The sequence below is a fragment of the Photinus pyralis genome, unplaced genomic scaffold, assembly GCF_008802855.1.
Source record: "Photinus pyralis isolate 1611_PpyrPB1 unplaced genomic scaffold, Ppyr1.3 Ppyr1.4_LG1, whole genome shotgun sequence".
NCBI lineage: Eukaryota > Metazoa > Arthropoda > Insecta > Coleoptera > Lampyridae > Photinus > Photinus pyralis.
The window spans coordinates 8,567,188-8,594,691 of NW_022170249.1; the positions used below are offsets into that span (position 1 = coordinate 8,567,188).

The 27,504-nt window shown below is 36.8% G+C and overlaps 2 protein-coding genes across 5 annotated transcripts; one reads left to right on the top strand and one right to left on the bottom strand.

Moving 5' to 3' along the window:
- Positions 1-895: 895 nt before the first annotated feature.
- Positions 896-24,139, top strand: LOC116171169 (ral GTPase-activating protein subunit alpha-1). Of its 2 annotated transcripts, XM_031487862.1 has the most exons (21): positions 896-1,195; positions 1,281-1,391; positions 2,841-2,858; positions 2,924-3,499; positions 3,547-3,759; positions 3,814-4,157; positions 4,209-4,369; positions 8,376-8,610; positions 8,657-8,950; positions 8,999-9,581; positions 9,629-9,906; positions 15,528-15,695; positions 15,747-16,382; positions 16,428-16,817; positions 16,865-17,123; positions 17,176-17,348; positions 17,398-17,661; positions 17,711-17,869; positions 17,916-18,043; positions 18,106-18,359; positions 22,825-24,139. In XM_031487862.1, the coding sequence occupies exons 1-21, from the start codon at positions 1,090-1,092 to the stop codon at positions 23,016-23,018; spliced, it is 5,544 nt and encodes a 1,847-aa protein (XP_031343722.1). In that variant the 5' UTR covers positions 896-1,089; the 3' UTR covers positions 23,019-24,139. The 2 variants fall into 2 exon arrangements, with proteins under 2 accessions (XP_031343722.1, XP_031343729.1); XM_031487869.1 differs by lacking the exon at positions 2,841-2,858.
- A 675-nt stretch (positions 24,140-24,814) lies between these two features.
- Positions 24,815-27,498, bottom strand: LOC116171194 (dimethyladenosine transferase 2, mitochondrial-like). Of its 3 annotated transcripts, none has more exons than XM_031487893.1 (5): positions 26,355-27,498; positions 25,960-26,106; positions 25,480-25,619; positions 25,295-25,426; positions 24,815-25,031 (listed from the first exon to the last, which is right to left on the bottom strand). In XM_031487893.1, the coding sequence occupies exons 1-5, from the start codon at positions 26,355-26,357 to the stop codon at positions 24,887-24,889; spliced, it is 567 nt and encodes a 188-aa protein (XP_031343753.1). In that variant the 5' UTR covers positions 26,358-27,498; the 3' UTR covers positions 24,815-24,886. The 3 variants fall into 3 exon arrangements, with proteins under 3 accessions (XP_031343753.1, XP_031343768.1, XP_031343760.1); XM_031487908.1 differs by having other exon boundaries at positions 26,159-27,498; XM_031487900.1 differs by having other exon boundaries at positions 25,960-27,498.
- Between the last annotated feature and the right edge of the window lie 6 nt (positions 27,499-27,504).

A 27,504-nucleotide genomic window follows, 5' to 3' on the forward strand; every position in this document is an offset into this window, starting at 1 on the left:
TGGATTCGTTTTCGAGAAAAATCTTTATTTTTATTTGCAACAGATCCAGTAAATTTAGTAACAAGGTCCAACACATACCTATGCAAAGTTATCTTCCTCGGATGTCTGGGGTTAAACGTGACGGCAGTTTGTCAAGCACATTGATTTTGGGCATTATATAAATTACAATAATTTCCACTCTTTGGGCTAGTGTGTACCTAAGTAAAATCTGAATCAATAAATTAATTTTCACTATCCCAAGATTGTCACAAAGGTAACTGACAGCAAATTAAATTCTTTCTTTCCCATAGCAACGAATAAGTGATATTTTCGTTTGTTTTTGTTTTCTATTCTGGACCAAATTAAGATAGGTTTCTCTAATTTTCTTGAAAACGAGTCTACCGATTTTAAAAAATCAAACGTCAAAATAAAGGACTTCGAAAGACCTTTCAAACAAGCTATTGCTTGATACCACTTGTCATTTAACATTTTTAAGAGAATGACCTTGGGTGGGTGGGAAGTTTTCAAATGACCACCCTGTACCTATATTAAAACATAGATATTACAATAAATTCTTTTTGTTCAACATTGACACGATACTATCCCGGAAGTCGCTCACGTCTTTAGAAAAACATAGATTGTAGACCGGGATCAAGTGTTCTGTGACCGGCAATCTTTCCTGGCGAGAGGTATAGGTATATTTATTTCAAATATTTAGTTGAAATACAAATAGGTACTTAGTTTCTATTTGGTATTTTAAATAGAAATACCAAACCTATTTAGTATCTAGTATTTAAAATAAATTCGCATTTCTTATTTTGTATTTTCTATTTTGAAGAGATTTTGGAAAGTATTTTACCCAGCTCTGACTATGGGAATGGTTCGATACCATGGTAGTCTACCTGTATACCAACATTGTAGCTACAGATGGATCGCCTAAGTGTTTGTTGACATTTCACATTACGTTCACGTCAACTAGAAAAAATGTGTAAATCACGTAAAACTAAAAAATATAAACATATATTATAATTTTCCTCTTAAAAAAATGTTTTATTTACATACCAACAATATTTACAATTATTTGTATAACGGATAAAACGAAAACAAAAAATGTTTAGTAAAAAATCTCATTTGGACGTCAAAAAATCAACATCAAAAATTCAGGACATCAAAAAGGATTTAACTACACGTTTGAAGCATTTAAAAATAATTTTGGGTAAGTCGAGTGCCGGTTTTAGTTAAAATTTTAACTTCCAATTGAGGTTATGTTTGTAACATTAAAGTTGTTAATTTTTTTTTAGATAATGTCGATACTGCCGAAGCGAAAGGAATATTTGAAACAAATTTCAGTCATGTGTATCATATACTTTATGAGTGTTTTATGGAGGCAGAGACGCATTTGAGGCAAAGGGGTAAGGGGCATAGATAAGCAGTGTGCTTTATGAGCGTTACCATTAAAACTAATCTGTAAAAACAGCGTGTTTGTCCACACTATATGTACGTTGTGTGTAAATGTATATATCTCTTTGTCCGTTATTAACCGATGTATCTATCTTCAATGTTGTGTTCTGAAAGTACTTTCATTTTTATGCCTACTTTAGGTTAGGAGATTTTCGTTTCCATGACAGTGGTAGAACACTTCATGCCTACCTACTTGCCCTGTCTCCTGTTACTTTACCAGACTTGGCAAAACTAACACATTCATTATTAACAAAGCATTTTATATGATTAGAAACGAGATTGTAATTGAAAGCAAGTGATTGCGATTGTTACGGGTTCCAAAAATTTGACCAATAAAAAATGTTTATTTGTCTTACCACCTACTATTCTAACAATTTTTGTTGTATTATTAGCAAATCATTTAACTTATCGGAATGACCCCCACAGAAGAATCCCATAACCACATATAATGACTGAACAGTAACAATATATTCAAGAATCCCTTCATAGTTTGTTGTTCTACCCTGCCTCTATACAAAACTTGTATAGCACAGTTTATTACATAATATTTCACATGATATCTACACCAAGAAAAGTATTTTGGTTTTGTTAGTGTTAATGTTTGTTGGGTTGGAACAAAGAAACTGTAATCATGCAGGTAGGTACAAATGCAGAGAAAATCAAAAAAGTGGCCATTATAATGTGTTAATTATTTTTAAAATTTTTTTAAAAAATAACTTTAGTATAAAATAAAAACGATTTTACAAAATTTTTTTGTTTTCCGGATATCTTCGAAAGTTTTTTACACAATTAATTATCTAATATTATTTATGCACATTTTTAGTTATTGTTGTATTTAATGACTCGAGTTATATAAGCATATTTGATATACTAACATATTAATTGTCAAGGATTGTTTTATGGCGCCCTATTTAAATTCAATCAACTATCAGGCTTCACCTGATTTCATTTAATTGTATATAAAAACCCACCCCCTGTGCTGTGGTTAATATTTCAAAAAATATCCGTAAATAAGAAAGTTGGCATTACGCAGTCTGCGCATGTGCTGATTTTTACTCTATGGGATATGTTCCCTTCCACTAGAAGCATCTGTGGTTAAAATTCCAAATGCACAAGCAGCGCATGCGCACATCTGATTTAATTTACAAAACGATTGTTCTTTTAAATATTATATGTAATATAAACATCAACCGTGGACTCAGATTTAGTCCCTGAGATACTCCCTCAAGTGATCCAAATTGCTTTCTGACATAATTATGTGCTTCATTCCTCCTTCGTCTTTCAGAACATAACATAACTTCTATTACTTCACTTTTAAACAAATGAAATGGTAAAGCTCTGACATAAATTTAAGTTTATATTCATTAACGCACTAATAATTTTTTCTTTGTTGGTATCAGAGCTGTCGTTTCACTTAGGTAAGTTAATTGTGTTAAAGCATACCATCAGAATGGTCCATTGTAATTGTAATTCTCTTCTGTAGTACATAAGGCTCACAAAGAAGAATTAGAATGCGTGCTATGGATACTGGAACAGATTCTTTCGCTTTTACCCGAACTGCTGCACAAACGGTGGCAAATACATTCCTTAGGACGCATTTTGGCAAAACTGCTGCATCCTGGCAACACTGTACGTCTCCGGCGCCAAGCGATAAAATATTTTCTGATGTGGTACCAAGCGTTAGATGAAAACGCGCCCGATTACGTTCACGAGATGTACGCGTCATTGGTCCCCGGTTTCGCCAACAGTACAAATATACTTACGCAAAGTACTAGCAGCATATTTCACGATGCTACACAGCTGCCTATACAACCTGCCGAAATACTACCCATTCTACCACCCTCGAGTGGAGAAAAACTGCCAGAGCATCCCAGTAAACTATTTTTAGAAACAATGTTAGATTACATGGTTAGCACGGTTGTTCGTTTGGAGTGGCAGGATCGTATGTCGAGGTATCACCGCTGCTTTAATTTCTTATTAGAAAAATTTAAAGTTTACTATCTGCCTAAATTGTGCCCGAACTTTTGCTACGAAACTTCGTTGTACAACTTGAACTTGGGTAAGTGCAATCTGTGGTTGAACTTAAGTGTAGTGCAGAATTTGCAGAGCTGCCAACTACGAGGAAAGCAGAGGCGGATAACGAATTTGTAGCATGTCGAGTGACACTTATAAAATGGGTAGCTACCTATATGCAACACATTAAAAAAGCTACGGATCCAAATTTAACTTCAATAAGCACGCAGACTATCCCGTCCTCCCACATTACGGCGTTACATGATGAAGATCAGTTGGAATCGGCTCATCCCAGTCTAGACTACTGTAAGCGTGTCGCACGGTGTAGGTAAATGAATTCTAACGCCTTTGTCTTTGCAGTGTCATTGCAGTCGACGAAAGCAGCTAGTGATGAAGACTTGGCAGCACAGATCGCTAAAGAAGTGCTGTGTAGCACGAGGGATAATGTGAATTTCGTTCATGAAATTTACCGACAAGCGTTCTTACTCAATTTCGGACACACGATCGCCATACGAAAAACCATATCGGTGTATAAGGACTTGATTCAGTCGAATATTCCCGAATTGCCGCCGTATATTCTCGAGCCTTTAGACGATTTACCGCGCGCGTCCGATGAGCCCGGAGATGGGCATCGGCGGCTTAGGACCGATTCTTATCTTGGCGCCATACATAAAGAAAATGTGTTGGTTCGCGCAGGTTTGCAGGTATACAGAAATATTTGCACAGTCGGTCGGTTACTGATGGTTGCCTTTTAGAGTGTTTTGCAAGCATTCATGACGCATGCGGCGAATGTGTTCTTGTTGGAAGTTAGTGCACACTTTCCTACTATGTTAGAAGAGCAGACGGACGCTTGCAAACGTGTTTTAAATATTTATCGTTATATGGTGATGCACACAAGAATGGACAGTAACACGTGGTAGGTTGCGTATTCATTTTTGCAGTTTTACTTTTACTTTCTTAGTGCAAAGATTTGTATATATTTTTTTCCTAAATGCGCCATTTTATTTTAAATTAGTAGGGAAACAACATCGATTCTTTGACCTTGAAATCTGTGCATGCGCCAAGTTCAAGGTCATTTGATTCGGTTCTGTCTCGGGTTTCTGTTGATGTCAATATATTTGAAGACATCGAGAATCCTCTTGGGAGCAGCATTTGTGGCATTACCATGTATGTTCATATTCCGTCCAGAAACCGGTATATATAGAGGACTTTCTCCCTCTACTTTGAGGCCCGTATTCTGAAGGTGTCTTTTCATTCAACTGTGACCTGGTAGGAGGAATGGGTTTTTCTTAAAAGTGACCATACAATACAATTCTCCCTATGTTTGCGACGAAATTAGCAGAATAAGGGCCGGTTGTTCAATCACGGTTTAAACTGCAGATTAGATAATCTGTAGTTTAAGATAATCCACAGTTTATCTTTTATTGCGTTGCTCATTTGCAGTTTAGGGAGAGTTTAACTAAACTGTGTTTAATGAGATTTCTATTGGTGGCAACACTGTAATCCGCTCAAATTTTGACGTTTACGCTATTCAAACTTCAAATTTGGTTTGTTTACAAGCGTGTATCTTGTTTTGTTCGTGGCTAGTAACACCGTTTGGAAATGGAGAATGCTGATTTAATACGGAAGCGACCGCGATCTGTAAACTTCAATCCAACTGAAGAAGCGATGCTTCTGCAGCTCGTCAAAAAGTTTCGAGCAACAATAGAGTGTAATAAAACCGACGTTCTTAATAACCGTATCAAAGACGCCGCATGGAACCAACTGGCTGGGGAGTTTAATGCTGCAGGAGGTCAAGGAAGGGATGCGAAAACACTCAGAAGGAAATATGAAAATATAAAAAAGGTTTCAAAGAAAAAATTTGCAAATGAAACGAGATATTTAAATGCTACTGGGAGAGGGCCAGCGAAGAATAGTATATTAAGATACAAGTGTATAACCAAGTCTTTAAAGCACGCGCAACGAGTTTAAGGGCACGACGCAAAGCGGAGTGCCTTTAACGTTGCAAGTGCTTTAAAGACCAATTATACACGTGTATCTTATAGTATTTTTTTATTATACCTGCAGTATAATTTAAAAATAGGAAATACAATGAAGTCATATTGACGTTATACTCGAATACATGTCTAATTAAGTGGGCTGGGTGTTCGTAATTTCACGATTGCCATGGAAATGTCACTTGACGTTTGCTTACAAAAATCATCGTCTTTGTGAATTAAACGATTTCCGTTGAAAAAGATACTACACCGCCCATTAAATCGATTGTTGTAAAATCTAAACAAACGTTGGTAGGTGTAAAATCCAACTCCAGTAAAGCCTATTATAAAGAATATGAGAAGTTGTTTCCATGGATGAATAGGAAAGTTACTTACGAATACAGTCTTAAATGCGTCGATAATGCTGGCATATATGAAGGAAATGTCAAAGGTATTTAAATCTTCTATATTTTGGTGCATTAATTCAAAACTTTAAAGCAATGCTGCGATAAAAAAGTGGAACAGATTTGGAAGCATACCTTAAATTACGCGCGTTTGTGAAAGCTTCAACCAAAGGATAGGTACAAAAGCCAAAGAAATGTTCTGCATTTACAGAAAGCGACCTAAGAGGATTTTTTATTTCATCCAGATGACAGTTTCAAAATTCATACTTGAAGTATCGTTACTTAGCAACTTTAAAGCACGTGTGTTTTAAAGGCCTTTTTTCGCACGCATTTGAGTGTTTAAAACGGAGATTGTGATTCAGGTATAATAAAAAATAATAACGACGGATGTAGACGAGCAAATAAAGAAATTGCTTGGAACGAGAGGTTCTTCTTCATCGTCCAAAAACAGCTGCATTAGCTCCAAAAAACCTTCATCATCAGTAATTGGCTCATCAAAATCGGTGTAGTTCATCTTGATTAATTTACAAATTATTGCAAATAAATCACACTGGTGGCGATTGGCGGCAACTTGGATGTGATGCTGCCTTGCCCCTGATCAAGGTCGGCGGCAGTAGCGGTTTGCGAAACGGTCTCGGAAGTCTCGGGCAATCAGCTGTAGAAAACGGTTAACTCTAGGAATCTCAGAGGTATTTGACTGGCAAAAAATCTAAAAGCAGAATAAATTACGACCCACAGCAAAAGAGCAATTTTTTTTTATCGAGAACACAAGCAAGAAAGCATGAATTAATTAACTGTAGCTACGGAAAATCAAAAGCAGGATCCTTGGAGTTGACAGTTTTATTAGGTCGGGGTGATTCTTCTAAGGATATTCAACAAAGTAAAAATAAATTAATTAACCAGCCCTACTTAGTGTTATAGAAAATGGAAGACCGGAATCGACGCTTGTACAGTCTCTGAACTTGCACCTTTTGTCTCAAGTTATAAATATATTTATAAATAATTATTGTAGTACAAATAATTATGGAAATATATTTCCGCAGGAGTTATAATTGTTTAATGACTCACAAAAAAAAGATTTTAATTACAATTCGGACGTATCGATAATCAAGATTCATTCAAACTAAGCTCACGTAAAAACAACTAAATAAAATATTAACTAACGGGTCGCAATCCCTCCGAGCTGAGAAGGGCGCTTTCTGCCAGTAGTTGCAATCAGATAAAACACAAAGCAAAAGAGAGGGAGTAGTAGCATGGCATATAAATGCGAAGCAAATTAACGTTTGGTGCGTCGGGTAACTCGAGCACAAAAAATCGTAATTAACATTTAATGGAAAGCAATAATTCAAGTCAAGTCAAGTAAACGCGTGTTAAAATTTTACAAGCAATCACCACGAGTGCAAAATCTCTAAAGGACAAAGTAACGCGCACGTGAAAAATTAAAAAAAAGATCAAGAGAGAGGGATAAATATAGAAAGGTACATTCAGGTACTTCTAGTGCACAAGGAAAAATAAAAAACATGATTTATTTTGCATTATCCCAAAAAGGGGCGTTGGTATCAGTATGAATAGAATGTGGTTATAATACATTACTTCTCCTTCTTCAAACTCAACTTTTAGATGTTGAAACTGTTAACAATCAGGACACCTCTCCCCTATTGTACAACACCATAGAAGATACATTGCTTCGGTTGTGGTTGACCTGTAGCAATTAAGCGTAAGTGTCCAACATGTAACCCGAACCAGGGAACTAAGAGTTAAGTCCTCTATCCGAGGAGATGACTCTTTAATTTCGGAAACTCCTGTTAATGGTTTGCCTGATAAACAACGAATAGTTCTAGATTTTATTTTCGCTAGTGTTACGGATGATGGAAGTCCTTAGCTCAATGTTACTATTATACCTATTTCTATTAAATCTGACACTGTTACAATTGATAGATTAGCCATATCCGATGTACACTCACGTGTTTATAATAGGAAACTGTGACCTTTTTAGTCGCTTTTTATTCTCTTGAGAATCAATACCGCCTAAGCGTCTCCTTTGAGGCGATCTTCTTGGTTGCGGGGGGCAGCTTGACACCGCTCACTCTACCTTGTTGCTTTGCCAGCAGCTTTAACTTTTGGCGTTGAATCTTGGACAACTTTGGTTTAGTATGCCTTTGTTCTCTGGTTCACTCGCTGCCAGAACAAGCAGGGGTTTCGGTCAAGTTCTTAAGGCCCTTAATTTCTACCCCTGAGTTAGTGGTAGCATTTTGATTAACTGTCAGATCCATGTTTATACTGTGGGATGCGGAAGATGCCTCATAGGAAGTTCCAGTCATGGGTTACTCTCCGGTCCATCAGGTGCTCAGTCGTCCCCAGCTCGAGCATGCTGGGTTTGCCATGCCCGTATGTGCCTATCGCGCACGTCCGGGGATTGGTTTTATGAGCATGAGCACCACTATTCTGGTGGTGAGCCCGAAATCACAAACAAACATTAGATTATTGACTTATTCGAAAACACATGTACCTTTAAATTACAAAGTCAATGTAAACATTTCAGGGAACAGCTTCTGTTGGTCTTGCTCCAAATTACCTCACTGGTACTCACCGAAATCCCTGTAAAAAAGAAGACCCAAACTTTAGGAGGAAAATTAGCCCCCGCGATTTTTCAAACTCTAATCGTGACATGGATCAAAGCTAATCTGAACGTAATGATATCAAGAGAACTGTGGGACCGGTTTGTACAGGTTCTCACTTCCCTCACGCGTTGGGAGGAGTTAATAAAGGAATGGGCGGTAAGTACAGCAATCTTCGTTGAAGATCTTCAGATCCTTTTCGCAGAAAACTCTCGACACCTTAACGCGCGTATTAGCGAGGCACGTTTATAATTTGGATCTGTCTGATTTGCCTCTGGATCGTTTATCTGACCAAAAATCGCGTAGAACAAGGCGTAGCATTGGCCGACCGGAGAGTAGCACACCATGTGGAACGAGTGACACGGGCCATCATCCGGTTTGTCGACAAGATTCCACAGTGCCAGATGGGCAGAGTTTGACTAAACGATTACGACCTGGGTTAACGAGAAGTTTTAGTGAAACAAACTTGACTATGAAAAGAAAATTACAACGGATGGATGTATGTTGTACAAAACTACTTTTACCTTTAGTAAAATTGTGATTTTAGCGGCACATAAAACGTTCCCGCTCGCTGGATACTTTACCACAACCTGACGTCGAGTCAGTTGACAGAACGCGATCGCCTAGTCCAGCGCCATCCAGTGGCCTTGAAAGTACCTCCATTAAAGATTCGCCGATCCAGTTAGACGTTTTGGCAACAGAAAATAATTTGCAGGAAGTGTCCGGCGAACATCGTGGTGTTGTATGTGGCGGTACGGTTCGTGGTTGGCTACCAGATGTTGCCGTTGTGTTGTGGAAACGTATGTTAGGGGCCCTTGGTGACGTTAATCAGATAGCCGATCCTAAGTTACACGCTCAAGTATTTGACTACTTTGTTAAATTGATCGATACGCTTATTAAAATTAAAAATAATCAAGGTGTTTCTTCCGATAATCAAAGTACTCCGCCATCACCCGAGCTGGTACCGCCACTAACTCTGATACTACCTTGGTGTTTTGAAGCGCTCAATCTACCAAGTTCGTACGAGCCGGGAAAGCTGAGCGCTCTTCGGTTACTGTGCACCATTACTCTCAACTGTGATCCACAGCATAGAACATATTTACCACATTTTTACAGATCTCTGCATATTGGTAAGAGTAATTGCGAAATTTCGAATTGCCTGATTTTTTGCTTGCAGCATTGTGTGGAAGTTCAAAGTCTGCACTAAATACTGTCCTGCGATACTTGGGACCTCGATTTCTTTCCTTACAACTGCCAGGCTCATCTTTGTTGCTACTTGACCTCATTCAAGCATGTAATAGTGTTCTAAATTCAAATGATATCTCATCGGCCACGCCTCGATCTGAAGCAGTATCTATTTTATCTAGTCTATTAAGTTTTCCGGATGATCTGAGCCAAATCTTAGTGCTGCAGCCTGAACCTAACATACAGATGATGCCATGTCCTGATATAAAGGTAGGATTGCCTATCGAATAATGATATCCTATATCAAAATTTAAAAAATAGTGTTCCTTTCTTCAATTGATATTGATATTTAGTCAATAGTCGTAAACTGCAAGGATATTTTATTTATTAAGTAGCACGAGTATTGCGACCAGTTACTTTATCAATAACATCAAAAAAGGTGAACGTTCGGCCGTTTGCACAATAACTCAAAAAACGTTTTGAGTTCACAGGTATATTACTTTATTGTGGCTTTTGAAACATTTCAATTAAAGAACTGGCAATGAGGGAATGCAGGCCTGTACAATAATAGTCGTGCCACCAGGGAAGGAAAGTGGGTGTCGAGGTCAGTTTTGAGAAAACAATACAAGTTAGGTTCTGGGGAAAAAATAATTGGTTCTTGCACTAACATTGAGGTTGTATTGGCCAATGTGGTACATATCACTACTATACCCTCAGCCTTGCCTGCTATAATTTTTTGTAGTACGCGTATCATATCGCAATCCCTGCCATGACAAAGTAAATGCATCTACTGCTATTGTATCTGGATCTCGTACCCACGAGCAAACTATATTTAGCGTTTTAAATTGAACCCAAAAAGGCACCCAATAAATCTTTTTTTACCACCAGGTTTGTTAAACAGAAAAATTGTAATTAATTGTAATTGAATAAACCCATTTCTAAGCATATCAGAAAATAGCTGAAAAACATCGTCTCTTGTGTGTGGTTTTTCCAATTGACGATGGTACTTATGACGAAATATTTGGTGGTGGTTGCCCCTCTGTTGTGGCGAGACTTGTCTGCGCCACTTCTTGTGGAAATTTTGAGGGCGTTTAAAAAGTTTAAAAATTTGCCTGGAGCTTTTTTTTTGCAATTGCCTTGCGCATTTCCACAAAAATAAAAAAAAAAGCGCTATTGTGGCCACTTTGTACGTTCGCTCGTTCGTTGAGACGCTACTAGTTCTTTAAGAGCTTTTGTTCTACTTTTTTCGCTGTTTGGTTCGTTATGGTGTCGAGACTTGCACCAAGGAAGGAATTTTTTCTGCGTTTATTGCTAAAACAAGTTATTGTAAAAAACCAAAAAACCGTTCTTTGCATGTATCATAATTTTACACTTTTGTCGTTTATTAACGATCCTAGAGATCGTTTATAATTTTGTATTGCTGTCTGTCGTCTGTCTGTTGGTCTGTCCGAAATTTGATACATAAGGCACTTGGAATAAAGAAAATTAAACGCCAGTTTCAAAGTTTGATTTTGCGCATGTACAGTGCCAACTTTTTTATTTTGGAATAGTCCAGTCAAATTACGGTTTGGGCTGGATGTTGTCACTTCACTCAACGACAGCAAGCGTATCCTAAGTAAAAAAATCCGCTGAATCCGAAAATCATAGTCCCCCTGGCCGGAAACGCCCGGAACATATTGTTATAAACAAAAAACAAAGAAAAAATGGGAAAATGTCGTGTTTTTCCACATTTGACTTCGAATATCTCGTTAACTATTGCTCGGAGGGAACCGTAAAACAATCTTTTCCAATAATTGTCCCGATCATTTTTGCAAATCAACGGACTGTGGAATTTTTTTAGTTAACTAACAAATCGAATAGCTTCCGAGATTTAACAAGAAAAGTAACTCTATAATCGGCCCTTGGCACTCGGATTAATAAAAATCATTCATTTTGGTGAAATAGAAGCATGAAAAAAGTTCACGCTGTAAAGAATCGATCGGTGCGACCCGATTTGCAAAATCATTTTTGGTTGTTTCGAAAACTGGCTTCAAAGTCAAAAGCTGATTTCTCGTGAACTATTAATCGGATTTGGACGTATTTTTTTTAATGTACGGCTTTCCGAGAGCTTTACATTCGCCTATTATAGAGTTATATTTTTTTGTTATATTTCGGGAGTTATTCCATTTGTTAACTAAGAAAATTCTTCGGATTTTGAAAAAAAAATTGCACAGTCCGTCGATTTGCAGGAATCATCGGGACAATTATTGGAAAAGATTGTTTTAGGGTTATAATATGTATAAAAAAATTGAGAACACTCTTGTACTCCCCCAGTTTGAAAGACAAAGCATCTCTTTTTCTACTTGTTTATCTAATTAATCAATGAGTATGAAACCTACGGTGATCTGGTTTGTCATATTGTTTTGTTATCAAAAGTAGTTACTAAATACGGATTTTCAAAAAGATCGAATGAATTTTACTTAACAATAACAAAGTGTTAATTTTAGAGATTACTGTTTTTACATTTTTCCCTAAAAAACAATAACAGTTGAAAATGAGCGTTCCGGACCAACTGTATCTTATAGAAAATTTTATTCTAAACAAGTTCATTTCTATTCATTTTTTCCCTCAGAGCAATAGTTAACGAGATATTGGCAGTCAAATGTGAAAAAACACGACATTTTCCCATTTTTTCTTCGTTTTTTGTTTATAACAATATGTTCCGGGCGTTTCCGGCCGGGGGGACTATGATTTTCCGATTCAGCGGATTTTTTTACATAGAATACGCTTGGTTTCGTTCAGTGAAATGACAACATCCAGTTTATACTACTTTTAGAGCTAATTTGACTGGACTAAAGCATTTAAATGAAATGAGAAATGACTTTATAAACTCTTTGGTCTTAGTAAGACAGCCCGGATCACATCCCTTCTTTCGAGGAGGGAATCGGATCTGAGGGTTTCTCCCAGAACCGCACGTGCGTAAGGTTCCCTTGATCCTTCTACTCGTCCCAATCGTTTTAGTCGTATGTATGGAAGACTTTCGAGCCTCTGCCGCCACAGCTAAGTGTAAAGGCTCTTGTCCCAGAAGTGCCTCCACGGACAAAGTTAGCGTGGTTTTCAGGACTCCCAGACAGGGTTGGCAACCAAAAACCCAAAGTACAAATACCCAACAAAAACCGGGTGGGTTTTTTTACAAAAACATTTCGTAACAAAAACCCGGGTTTTATAATTTTTCAGTTTTTGCAAAGGACATACATTGCATAAATATAATGGAAGAGTCTTCGATTAGAAAAAAAATACTTCTATAACCTTTTAATGATAAACTATTAAATGTTGGCTTTCTAACTTTTTATTAAGAGGACGCGGACGCGAACGTTTATTTGATTTTTTTGAACCAACATAACTTTAGGTGCTTTGAGGTGTTTGTTGTATCCTGTAACAGATGGCGTCGCAATAAATGCGGACGATAATCATAGAAATCATACAAAAACAATTGCCCAGAAAAACCATGGACTGCTAATTGTAATTAAAATATGGTCAAGGACATCGCCTGGGTATGTGTGTTTCAGGGTAAACGAGTCTGTCCGAAGTTGTCCGATGAGATACGATTTGAGACTCGAAACCTATAAATTAACAAATCGCCTAGATATGGCAAAAAAAGCAAACTTGTTCTTATTTGTGGACTTATAGACTATAGAGGATAATCAAGAGTATTTAAACTTCCCTTACTACGCGGTTACCATAAAAGCTACTCTACTCAATCCGAGTGGTGTTCATACGACTTTAGTTTACCCTAAGATTCACATACCCACGACTACAGTGCCCTCTATCCGTGACCACCCATTTTGTATTGAAAGCATAGGGTTAATTCCATGTCCATGTACTATAATGGTCTAAGAAAAACCCACAAAAACCTCAAATACCCAAATGCCAACCCTGCTCCCAGACAGGCGAGTCTTTAAACCTTTCCTAGCTGCTTCCTGTAGGGTGCCCTGTTCATGACAGACTACCATACAAGTGCACCATACAGTATTATTGGTCTTATCACTACAGTGTAATGTCAATATACCAGTCGAGGGTTTAAGCTCCATGTAAGTACAACCAAAAGCTTTTCTACATGCCCATAGGATGATGAACATGGTTACTGCACCACCTATCTACCTGTTCAAGAGCCAGCTAAGCTCTTTCACTGTGTTTGGAACCTTTCCAGTTATAACGATCTCCGCATATTCCTCGTCCAGAGTGCGGAGGAGCCCGTCTAGTACCAGGCACCACAGCAGTGGAGACAACACCCCACCCTGCAGATATCCTCTAGTAATCGATCCAATTGAGGACAATAATAATAATAATATTTACTTCATGCATAGTTAACAAAAGCAACTTGAACCGAACGTGGTGGTATTAAACGCACCCTCCATATCTAAAAACACCCCCAGGGCTAACCCCGGCAGACATTTCCATTTTCAGCCTCCACACGAGGCTGTCTAGAGCCGTCTCCGTGGACATACCAGTCCTGTAAGCATCTTGGAATGGATGTAGTGGTCTAAGAACCAGTATCCCATCCTTACGGTATGCATCCACCAGCTTCTCTACCGTTTTTAGAAGAAACGATGATAGGGCCTGTAATCTTTCGCCATGTCATATTTAGCATGACCCAACGTAGGTAGGTACACAACAGGGATATGCCCTAAAGCCAGGGCGGCTCTAAAGAGGTGCGATAAATGTAAGAGCGTAAACTCAAGGTTCTTGTATGAGGCATACACTACAATACAATATTATATATACAGGGTGAGTTTTTTCCGATGTTTAGTATGGGGATGGAATTATTGCCATTAGAAATACATTGTAAACCTTGAGGCAAAAATACAAGATTGATTCCCAAATGAAATACTAAGTGTTTGGTATCGCTGATTTTGTAATTTTTTTTCTATCGAATAACAATAATCCAATATGGCGTCCATAAGAAATAAGAAAGTTGATGTGATTTACTCGAAACTCACAAGTGATAAAAATTTTATTTTGGCACCATCAGAAAACACAAAAAGTTATTAAGAGTTTGTTAAAACTATTTTTTTTTATATCTTTGAAAATAAATAAACGCCAGCTCATCTTTGGAAATGACAGTTTTCGGTTTTTGGACCATAATTTTGTTGTTTGTAGGGAAACTTAATCTACATACAATTCTGCAATTCTTTGCCTATTTATTTGTATCTCACTCTGTATATATTCGATGCAATATGGCCGCCGATCTCAATGATCAATCAAAAATTAGACACTTGTCGCTACTGTCTCTATAAAGTCACTGTTGCTGGGAAGTGTTTCTGTTGTAATCTATAGCGCGTTCGCACCTCCAAATTCAGTATGGTGCTTATGGACATAGGTACAGTACGTGCTTGCCAAACGTGACAATAACAGCACAAGGAGATTATGTTTTGTTTTAATACTTCCATTTAATCATATGTCAATTTGACATAAGTGCGGTTAGAAACAAGGATAGTATTATCGAAGAATGACGCAAACTAGTAAGAGAGGCAATTAGTCCATAAGACCCCATACTGAATCTGGAGGTGCGAACGCGGTATAGTAACACTTGTTTGTACTATGACAAACTAATTATTTTGCAAAATATAGGTTACTATGTTTGGTTCTTTTCTTCGAGAACCTTAATCATTATACTTAACAGTGGTTGATCTCTATGACACATACATGGAAACAATCGTTTTTAACATTACAGAGCGTAAGGGGGTGGTGGGGGGTTGACATTTCTTTACCTCACAGTTTTACCATCTTAAATTGAATGCGATTATTACACATCACTGGTCTAGTGACAGTTTCCTATAAACTGACTAAAATTTATATATTAAATTTTTTATTTTTTTAAATAAATTGTAAAAATCAACAAAATATTTTAGGAACATGTGGTTACAATTCTTTTGAGGGCAGGCCGACGAGAGCCTACTGGAATGGCGCGCTGTATATCTTTGTCTGCCCTAGGAATGTTTGCTTATAAAGAATTGACAAATGAAACCTTTCATTCGAAAACGTCCGAAGCGCTTAATGTTATTCTTCTAGCGCTAAAGGTAATTAACATCAATTCGTGTTATACGTTTTACTGACCCGACTTTTTCTAGTTCAATAATAAAGTGATAGCGCAGTTGGCGAGTAACATTTTATTTCTGCTGTGTGACCACGCGCCAACAATTTGGATGCAATACCCGCGTTTAGGCGATGCAATTATTAGAACGCTATGTTCGGCGCTCTTCCTTCACGCGCCATTAGGCTCAACTGCCGGTGAAAATGATAAAGCTCTTGGAACGGCTTTATTGCTGTGCTTGGGAGAATGGTGTATGAAATTGGAGCCGTCAAAGCTTCTGGAGATCACCGAGTACGTGGACATCAAAGAAGCCACCTGTCTTTTACTCGTCGTCTTTACGGTATTGCACAAAATAATAACGGGCCAGACATCTATGGAGAACAAAGGTGGCTTAACGCAACCAAGTATGAGTGAGGACTTTGATCCAAATATTCTCCTGGATAATCTCGATAAGTTCTCGCCTTCGTCCTCGCCATCCAAAAATTATCAATGTCAGGAGGCCATTGTTTTGTGTGCGAAATCCGTTCTGAACCACCTAGTAACTCATTTAGGCCATTTCCCTATGGCGATAGGTGCTCCTCGTCTAAGTTCATTAGTTGTTGAACACGATGACGTTCCCAATCTCATATCAGATGAGCTGTCCGCCAACATTTTCACTGCTCCAAATATTCAGGTTCGTGCAAATATGCAGTCTGCAAACTTTACATTTACATTGTAGCTGTTTGTGTTAACGCCTAATGTAATATCAAGCTTGATTGAATTACCTTCCTTGGAATTACCGGGTGGTGGCGTTACTGCCGGCCTGTCAACAGCAGATAGGCAGGTGCGAGTATTATTGAGAGATCTGTCAGGGAAAGCCTGCTGGGACGCTTCCATTCTGTATTGTAGTCCCACTATGCCTACCTTACCTGAGGAAGAAGCTGACTCGTTTTTGACAATTTCGTCGTCAATCAACAAATGGGGGCCAATGAGTTACATTCAACCCGAAAGTCTTATTATCGGAAACCACATGCAACCCCACCTTCCTCAGCGGGCAATGCGGCATCGCTCCCCCAACGTGTTACCAGATACTACAAACGCTGCACCAGATCTTGATCAGTTGGATGATGTAAGCTAGCATAGACTCGCCGATGTTACCACTAAATCGTTTTGTAGTTGTTGCAGTATTTAGGCTACACAAGCCCAGAGTGTTTGGAGAGTTTTGATCATAAACTTAACGAACCGTCTAACTCGCCTATATCATCTGAATTAGAACAAGAGGCGATAGCTGACGTTATAAGTCAACGTAATGTGGAATTGGAACAAAGTCGAATTACACAGTTCAGCGAAGTGATGATGGGCCAGCCTGTTTTACGACCAAATAGGCAAAGTGTGAGAATGGGGCAAGCTTACGAAATCACATCAGTTCAGCAAGGTATTGTATCCGCCAAATTCCTTCCTGGCAATAATTTTTTATCCACCACCAGCACCGGCGGGAATTGTCGAACAGACAGCCTTTCAGCAATGTCGCCTTTTATTTTCTCAGTTGGGTTTGGCAGGATGGGAACGCCGCAAACATCTTCAGCTACTAAGCAAAACTGAGCGTTTATTGAGGGAACTTCGGAATCTCGACACACAGAGGTGCAGAGAAACTCATAAAGTAAGTGCAGCGGAACTTTTGTGGCGTAATAAAAACCAAACTTGTGTAGGTTGCAGTGATCTACGTCGCGCCCGGCCAAGAAGATAAAAATTCGATATTATCCAATCAGGGTGGAAGCGTTGAGTACGAGCAATTTCTCGCTGCGTTAGCCTGGGAGGTTGAATTAGAGGGGCACACAGGTTTCTTGGGCGGTTTGCAAAGGCAGGGTTCAAATGGGTTAACTGCTCCTTATGTTGCGACCAGTTTTCTGGAAGCGATATTCCACGTTGCCACCAGAATGCCGGGCGACACAGCGGAGGCCGTGTTAAATAAGGTAAGATGCGCACTTCGTATTTCGCCCTTTATTACACGACATTTTTCAGACCCGCCATTTGGGAAACGATGAGGTTCACATTGTTTGGTCGGAGCATTGTCGGGAGTATCGACGTGATATTATTCCTACGGAATTCTGTGATATTCTTATTACGATATATCCCTTAGGGAACAACCTTAATAGAATTACAATTAATTGCAAACCGGAGGTAGATTTTTATATTTATAAGATTTCATCTAGCAATTTCTTTGCAGGTTCCTTATTTTGGTATTCTATTTAGCGAGGCCATTGTGGAAAATAATATACTGGCAGGATTAGTGAGAGCCGCGGTTATTTGTGCTAGTCGTGCGAAAAGAACTACATTACCTTTCTATCAGCAGTAGTAAGTATTTTGCGCACGTCCATCAACGGTTTTCCATTTTATTGTCAAATTTTTTGTTGCAGCTATGAGGAAAGAGCGCGTTCTTTAGAAACAGTAATGACCAAACATAAGGATAGGACAACTTATGAAGATTTTATATCTCGCGTCTACAGCCCTATTGCAATGCCTAGTCCCTTTTGTACCGCAAGCTCCAGCTCTACCGACGGTAGTGATGGAGCAACGTGTTCAGCTAACACTTCAATGTTAGCAGCTGCCTTGCTAGATTCGCACGGCCATTCGCATAAAGCTGGTCAAAAATCTGATCAGAAGTTCAGAGGTAAGCTGAATGTGATACCGCCAAAGTGATCTTACCAGTTCAAAAATATTATCAACTTTTTTTCATTTAAGAAAGTCAGTAAACCTGTTTTGTAAATTTTCGCAGTGACTTGCCCATTATGTTCTTTTTCTCATTAACTGAAATGGGGGTTTACAGTATAGTTGAATTCCGCAGTTCTAATTTAATAAGCGTGTACCTGAAACCCTAAAACATTTTTTTGGACAGTAAAAGTTTATTTAAAAATAGAGGCTGATTAGCTAAAAACTAATGAACATGTGCGGTTTTAAAGGTTTATTCAAAACGATATGATTGTGGCGGGCTCTGTGACGTAATGAGCCCGACCAATCAGCTCCTAGAACCATTCAGATGACATAACGACTTGGCAATATTGCAGGAGAATGGCATTTATAACTTGCGTCATCTGTCACAGGCACTTGTCACTTTCGTGCTAGATGCAGTTAAACATCCCTCTCAAAACGTCAAATGTGACAAACGTCAGACCCTCGCGTAAGGTTGCCAGCTCACTTCTACGTGATTGGTTGTAGGTTTGTGACGTATTTAGTCTGAAGCGTTTCAAATTCGGACTAAAAACACAGCTTTTCAATAATTTATTTTGGGTTTTTTACTCGCAAATAAAAATTGAGGACACACGGGTCTTTTTATTTTTAATGTACTTTGTGGATCAGAAATAAAAAATGAAGGCGGGATGACCCCATTGCGCACGTGTATTCTTGTTCTCAAAAAAAGATTAATTAGAAATATCGGTTCATAGACCACTAGCTAAAAGTGTAGAAGTAAACTGAAGGTAATAACCTAACCATTAAAAAACCCACTTGCCATATAAGCAAATTCGTTCACAAGGTATTAGATTAATATGTTTACACTTAATGTGAATGGTTTACAGACAGTGAAAGCACACACAGAGAGATAATTTAACGTTCGCTTCCAAGATCTGCAGTTGGAATTTCGGTTGTTCTTTATAGCTGCACAATATTGATGGTAAAAGCACTCGAAATACGCTCATCCTACATATACTTCGGGTTGATCTGGGTGGAATTTGCCATATTTGTCCCCCACAAATAAAAAATGCGAATATGTAAGATTTCCTCTCTCTTTTCAATTGAAAATGGTGAAAACTGTATTGGCGCTTGGTGTGTGTGGCCAGATCTGTGCGATGTCAGTACTTTGGTATGATTAATGTGCGGTTCTCGGCAGGTAGGATCGGCCCTATATGGCTCACAAAAATTGAGTATTCCTCTTGAAAATTAAAAAAACACCACAAATGAGGAGTCATTGACCTCGAAAACATGGCACTGATCTTCCACAGTAGATGATGCTCAACGGAGTTCGCTTTCAAGGTTATTAGAGGCACTTGGCGGTGACCTTGGAAAGTAGGTCAAGGTGAAATAGAGGTCCTTTAATTTCCCTCTCTAGGGTGCCACGTGGAGATTTCGGAAAATGTTTGATAAGTAGTTGACTACTCCCTTTCTCCAAGAAAAAGTGAGAAGTAGATCAGAAGACATCTTTTGGTCGCCCACTCCACAAGTAGGTGCGATATTTACCCTAGAAATAATGACCATGGAAAGTTATACACTTTAAACTTTACTAAGCCATTATAAAGCGTTTCAAATATTATTATGTCATGGATAGCGTACGCTGAGCTCTCATGAACAAAGCAAGAGATATCTAGGTATATAAGGATATTCTAAATCAACTCTATGTATAATTCCATAAGGCTAAATTCAGGGGCCTTCAAGGTATCTATATCTTCTCCTGATGAGGAAGTTCAAAGGTTGGTCGACATTCAAAGTACAAAGTTTGCTCGCACCACTCAAAGTGCAGAAATTGGTTGCCGTTCAAAGTGTAAAGATTAGTCGCGATTCAAAACCCCAGTTTGTGGTGTCACTTCATTTTTGAGATAACCAAAGGTCAATGACCACAGTCTTATGGAATTATCAGGTAAACACGCTGCGCTTTGTGAGAGGGAAATACAGAAAAACGCTTATTTATAAAAGTTTCTTTATAATGATTGTTGAATAATCTACTGTTTTCAAAAAAGTGAAGTAAAAAAGTTGTCTGACTTAACCTGATTTTTTTTAACGACCGCCCTTTTTTTTCAAAAATATAACATAAAAAATGCAATATTGGATAAAAATTTAAAAAAGATTTGAAAAAGTTAAAAAACCAAAAATCTTTAAATATTTTGTATTTTTGTAAATAATTTTATCATTTTTTAATAATAATAATAATATGACTTTAATACTGCAGTAGCCATATAACAAATGAGACAGTTACCATTAAAAAAAGCAATTAAAGAGAATTGTAAAAAATTGATTAAAAAAAATTATTAAAGAAAGAAAAAAAATTAGTGTAGGTAAAGAAAAAAAATAAAATGTTTTATGATCTTTTTTGAATTTTTTTGTGTCACTTGAAACGTGAACTTGGAAAGAGAATTAAATATACTATCTTTTTAGATTAAAATATACAGGGTGATTCAACAATCAATGTAAACAAATTTTTGGAATAAACATTTTTCTGTATCTCTTAACTATAAATATAAGGCGATTCTAAAATTGATAAAGCTTTTATTTTCCTCCGTATCTCTTAAGCGAGCGCATATTTTCAAATTTTGATTTTACCATTAGTTTTACTCAAGAATTTGACGTCTATATTACATGTTTGATAGCACTACAAAGATACCCTATAATAGTGTCGCAAATGGGACACCCTCTGCTTTATTTTTGTGTATTATATATTTTCTATTTATGTTGGAACCCTTACAAATAAACAAAAACTGGAACCAGAACCGAGATTGTTGTCACAGAACCGGTACCGAAACCTTCGATAAATAATTCTAAGTTCTAAGTAGTGGCGAACGAAAACGAACCTATAATTCTCCTCTGGCCAGGGGCTGACTGACCAATCGGTCGATCGGGCGTTTGCCTGATGGGCAGGTATAAATCAAGATTGATGGTCCGCTAAATGATCGATATATTTGAAATTATTTTCTGCATGTAAAAAATTGGTCTGAAATGGTAAATAACATTGTGTTCATGAATGCCTTATGATTTGAGTTATAGACACATTAACCAAAAGCAGAACCATAGCAAGATTATTGACGTATGTAATGAATGACGTTATAAAAAATGCCTAATCATGTTAACCATGACCATTAATTATTATTGAATGTCTTTTTTTAATGATTTACTCGCAAGTCGCAATATAATAAACAACCCCAAAAACTCTTTAATGCGTCTTTGTGCTATTTAGGTATTATAGACACGCAAGTCCCAACCCCAGGAAATTGATCAGTACCACATGGTCACGTTGAACTTAAGTCCCTACGAGTTTTAGGTACGCGCTATTTTCTTGCATTGAGTTTGGTTCGAATTTCATTGTTAGATTGCTAACGATTTTTTTATGCCACTTCTGATACCATCGTCACGTTTTTGTGTTCAGGACTTTCGGTGAAACAATACAAATAGGTACTTAACTAAATAAATTTATTTGACATTTAATTTTTGTGTATTGTGTATGTGTATTTACCTGTGGTTTCCGAGGAAGTGTTTTCTGTAATCAGTGCCATTTGGTTTAGGTGTTCGAATCCAGCAGCGCAGTATTTTCCATTACAAATTCTATCACCACACACTCGAGATACCTAGAAAGTAGCATATTTCCTTTAATTAAAAAATGCAACATTTTCATAATCACAAAATGAATAGTTTGTTGTGTTGTGATTGTTCAAGAGTTCAGAAATTTGATTATAATGACATATGGTGGATGGGTATTGGCACGGATACCAAAAAGTTACATTGAAGCATTGCATTCTGTGACCAAATTTGGAATCCTAAACCCACATATACTTTGGGATGACCTGTATGAAATTTACTACGTTCACACATCCACACATAATTTATTTGGCATAGCGGTACAAAATTAATTAAGAACATTTCCCTTGCTTCTTATAATAACACAAAGTTTTATTTTAACTGCACAGAATATACACACCAGCAGATACATAGAGTGAATCTGTTTGGAATTTACCATATTTGCACACCAACAGGTGAAAAAATGTGCAAAGTAAAGTTGCTGCGAAAAACTACAATAGAATTTAAAAGTTAATATGGAAATAATCGTTCAACAGATTTCAAAGAGTTGGTATCAAATTGATGTCTCCTAATTTTTTTGGGACGATCTTTATGATATTTGCCATATTTAATCACACACACATAATGAAAAATTTAGGAAGTAATCATACACTTTTTTGGTATAATGGCTGAGCACTCAGTATAGGGTCAATCCACATACAGTTTAGGGCAACCTGTAATATGACGTATGTACATGCAGCATATTCTATATCTCTTTAAAATATGTTATTTTACACTATGTTATAACAATCCAAGAAGGGGAAACTGCATAATCTGTCTTGTAGAATGGAAATAAAATGATTAAATTAATGTTACAGCGTCCGATGCAACAAAAGGTGTTTGGTTCAACAACTCGGATGTATCGCAAAACGTCGAATCTACAAGTATATCTCCCCGTCCATTAAAAAAGTTATCGACTAGTTTAAAAAACGTACCTCGCCGATCTCTCCGTCAAGAAACATATAGCAGTTCACCACCCGAAAGTCCAACACAAATTATCCGAAGAAAATAACAAAAAAATGTTTATAGCTTTAATTTTAAATATTAGTTTTAAGCTCTCAGTATTTTAGGATTACACATCGATCACTAGACTTACACTTCGAATTTATTCTTATTATCGTAGAAATGTACACGACCACTAATTAAACGTATTGTACATATATATTATCATAGTATTGCTTTAGTGTAATATTTGGAAATCTCTAAATGTAATTAGCGTGTATATAATTTTTAATAAGCTAAACTTTTAAAAAGAAAAACACCAATACGGTTAAATAAGCCGATAAACTTTAATATTTTATTAATGAAATTGTTTATTTATTACATTCCTCACATATACTGCATTTTTCGTTGAAAATATGTCACGATCAGGAAAATGTTTGCAAACTGGTGTCTTTAAGTTCAATTGTTTGCGTATTTTCACAACAAACGCTTGCATTTACATATATTCCACATTATTGTATGATTATTATATGTTTAGTTTTCTATGATTTTAAAAGTTGTCGTTCACAATTAATACTTACCATACAAACAATAAAAATGTATAATACAATACTGGGTGCAACATGAGGCTTACAATGTCGGCTTCATTCATTGTGTAATTCATCAATAGTACGCAGTAGATGTATACCTGCTGCACAAGAAAATATGAATATGCGAAGTTCATGGTAAACCTTATGTTTCTGTATAAAGACCTTCCCTGTTTTTCATACATTTAGTAATATTGACTACTTAATGTTAATTGTGAATTAATATGTACTTAATTATTTGTTGCAGAAAAAAAAATTGTGAACATCTGCAACTCTAAACGTTACACTTTTTTAATTATTTATTTATTAACTTTGACCAAATATATTAGTCTTAGATTTCTTCTGTTGATAGTATTATTTACATAGGAAACCAATTGCAGAACAAAAAAAATTTGATATAATGCTGAAAATGTAGTGTCATGCTGTAAGTGGTTATTTTCTGTCTACTTAGTTTATTTCTCGATTGTTAGTTTTTAATTAATAGTGAATGTTGAACAGTTGTGTAAACACGCTAATTTTATTATTGTTGACGTTGTTATTATTGTACCTACTATGAATTCAAAAGCATATTATTTTTCGTAAAACTACTTTACCATTCTCTTTTATTTTATTAGTTAGTGTAATGTACATATATACTTAATAAATGCTTTGTTAATGAAACAATGAATATCTTTTACGCCCTTTAAGAATTTCGCCTACTGATTCTGCTTGTTATTATAAATTGTAAAGTGTAAGGTCGCATATGCAATTTTTAATTTAACTTAAGCGCAATCTCCATGCATTGATCAGTACAATACATACTTCAACATTTCCTCGCCAATAATGTATTTTCCTGACTTTTATGTAAATAATAATTTTAATATGCATTCATGTCATTACAAACAATTTTGCTCTACAGTTTCATATTGGTTCGTTAGCTGGTTTTTTCTTAGTGAGTTCTTTTTTTTCTCCGTCTATTTTTGCTGGGTGAATTACCATTTTCAGTTTTGACCTCTGGAAGCGATAAGTATACGGCACCGAGACAGAAATACAAAAAACTTAAACCACAACATTTTTGTCTAACACAAAATTGATGATGAATGGCCCATGATAGGATTATCTAAAGCCTCGTGTGGTGGAAATGACGTCAATGTTAATGTTAGAACTTCTGATTGAAACCAGTGTAAAAAAAACAAGAAAATTAACAAAGAATAAACAAAACTGTAATGATTTCACAGAAAAACTATTTCACGCTCGTGGTGCTAAAGTAGTAAAACTGAAAGAAGAAAATCACGCCACAGCAAGTATACTAACAATTTATTTACAAACATAACAAGATCTTTTTCCAACGTACTTAATTTAGTGCTAGATTTCAACTTTTTTCATCCAAAATAATATCCGAAAGTTTGTCATCCGATTCCACTAAATCTGAATCGATTGTTTCATCTTTGACTAAATGTGACTCCATCATCGGTATGAAGGGACTTGCATGGAAATCCGGGTGCTCCAACATAATCCTATGAAAAAAAGTAACATTAACACAATGCTCCCTATTTTGTTTACTTGTAGGTGTCTCAAATTTTCATCTGTAAGGGGTTAGTTTCAGATAAAAAAAACTGACCCCCATTTGCAAGGTCGAATACCGCATCTTGATCTGTCAAGCTAGGGGGGTTTTTTTATCTTTCGAAGGAGGTCTATAACTTCGTTATTATTGAACATTTTGCAGATTTAGTTTAAGTAACGGAGACCTCAGTTTAATTAGAAATTAATGTGTACTTACAAAAAAAGTTGTAATATTTCAGAAGGTCGTAATTCTCTAAATTCCGTGAATATATCGATACTATTCGCGAAATGCGTTTTGTATTTCTGAGGTGGCACTATCAAAGTTGTTCCGATTCCAGGTACCCACTTTCTGTAACAACAAAATGTTCACTTTGAAGTTGGATAAAATTGCCGAAGTCTCACTCCATGGTGGGTATTACTTTCTGATGTCCTCTTTTAAACCCATCAATTACAAAGTAAAATAGATGAGGAAGGTACTCAGTGCTCACAGGTAATTGTTTTTTCGGAATAATTTTCATTAGTAACACGTTTTCATCTTCTGGCTAAAATAGTACACATTCATTATAGGTGTTTTAACACAGTTTTATTCCATTAGGTATGTGGAATTACTCTGTTCTTTCCATTAAAATTATTTACTTTTGTCAAGAATAGTACAATGAGCTACCACATTTTTAACTTAACAACAGAGTTTGGACATAACATTGTATGTTTGCCCCACATGGTAATCTTCCTAAAACCCTAGTAATTGACGGTAAAGTATGGCGACACCATATAAATTTGCCAAACAGCACAGATTTGCACAAAAATTTGGATTTAGGTTCATACTCTCTACTTCAAAGTAAGCTTTTACCCTGTCTATGTAATTCATTTTCTTATATTTACCTGCTCAAATTTTACTGGAACATTTCGCCATGGCAGAAATGACTTTTTGCAATACTTATGTAAAACTTGATAGTTGAAAAATAATTGGAACAATATGCTGGTAGTCCTATAAACCACCAAGCTCATTTCGGGAGTCGCAGATAAGCACTGAAAATAAAACTGTTACTAACATCCAAAAGGTTTTCATTGTTATTCTGACCGTTTCACCCTCAACAAGAAAATTTGTGCATCACACCCCATGGGAAATTAACAGCCAGCTCACAGATTACGGTAATCTGTGAACAGGTGTAGAGGAATCTTTATGAGCAAATTATGTCAACAGAAGATTGAAAAAAAAAACATTTTGGAAATTTGACTGCTTTTTTTTGAAAGGGAAGAGTGTATTTTCTATTTACCATGAAGCCTCTGTGACATCGTTAACAACGGCCCTAAAACTACACCACCCACAAAAACACCTGTCCAGCTAGCTCAAATAAATTGAAAGTGAATTTTATGATCTCTCCACGTACATATCCGTCATCTGCTACAAGAAAAGTATTAATATTGACTTAATTTTTTCCATGTGAGAGACTCGGTGGCCTCACTCAACTTCCGAACATTCCATAGAATTTATTACACAACTTTTTATTAATATCTAAAATAAATCTTGGGTCAGAATTGAAGAATCTCACACGAACACTCTATCTGGGTCGCACAAAGGATTCGAACAAACACACAATCAAATGATTGACGATGACAAAAATTTATTCCAAAATATCCCTGAAAGAAAGAGAAAGTTTGTTTGGACATAATACCCCACACGCAGGCGGTCGATAATGAAAAACAAAAATTTTCAATAATCCAAATAATCTGATCGTACAAGATTTGCGATAAAGGCGCACTTAACTCACATGCACACTGACAACCTCTGAAATCTGGTTTGATGAGGAAGATAAACAAATTTTCGGTGGCTGCTCGGACCATACAAACTTTTTCTGAACCCGGACAAACTGAGGGATATTCCTCTTTAAAAGTTATTTTCTTTTTAATTTTTCCGTAATGTTAGCGTATGTAATTAATTTTGTTGATTTTAACAACTTTCCACAAACTTTTACTACTTCACTTGACAATAACTTAAATCTTTTATTAAGATTGCTTAACCTCTTCTGCACACTTTATCTCGAGACTGACGAATTGCATCTTCAGGAAAACTAAGGCATATTGCCAGAGATGTGGTGTAAACAAATTCACCGCGGAACTCGCAGCTAGCAGTGGCCTCGTTTTTACGTCGACTCCAGCATTCAAAGGAACACCACTTACAATATAAAATAATCCTTCCTTCAAGATTTTCAAAAAACACCGTGAATCACAATTAGACTAGTAGGTATGGGGACACTTGAGCCTGAGAAAATTCTGGGGCCCAGGGTACCCGTCATTCGACCCATCTAGGATGCTAGACCCGCCATCTTGGAGGCTGGATCCATCTTGGATTATGGACCCAACATCTTGGATATGCTGGAGTCGGCACTTTGACATCATTGGTATTGGATTGGGGTAAAAAATGAC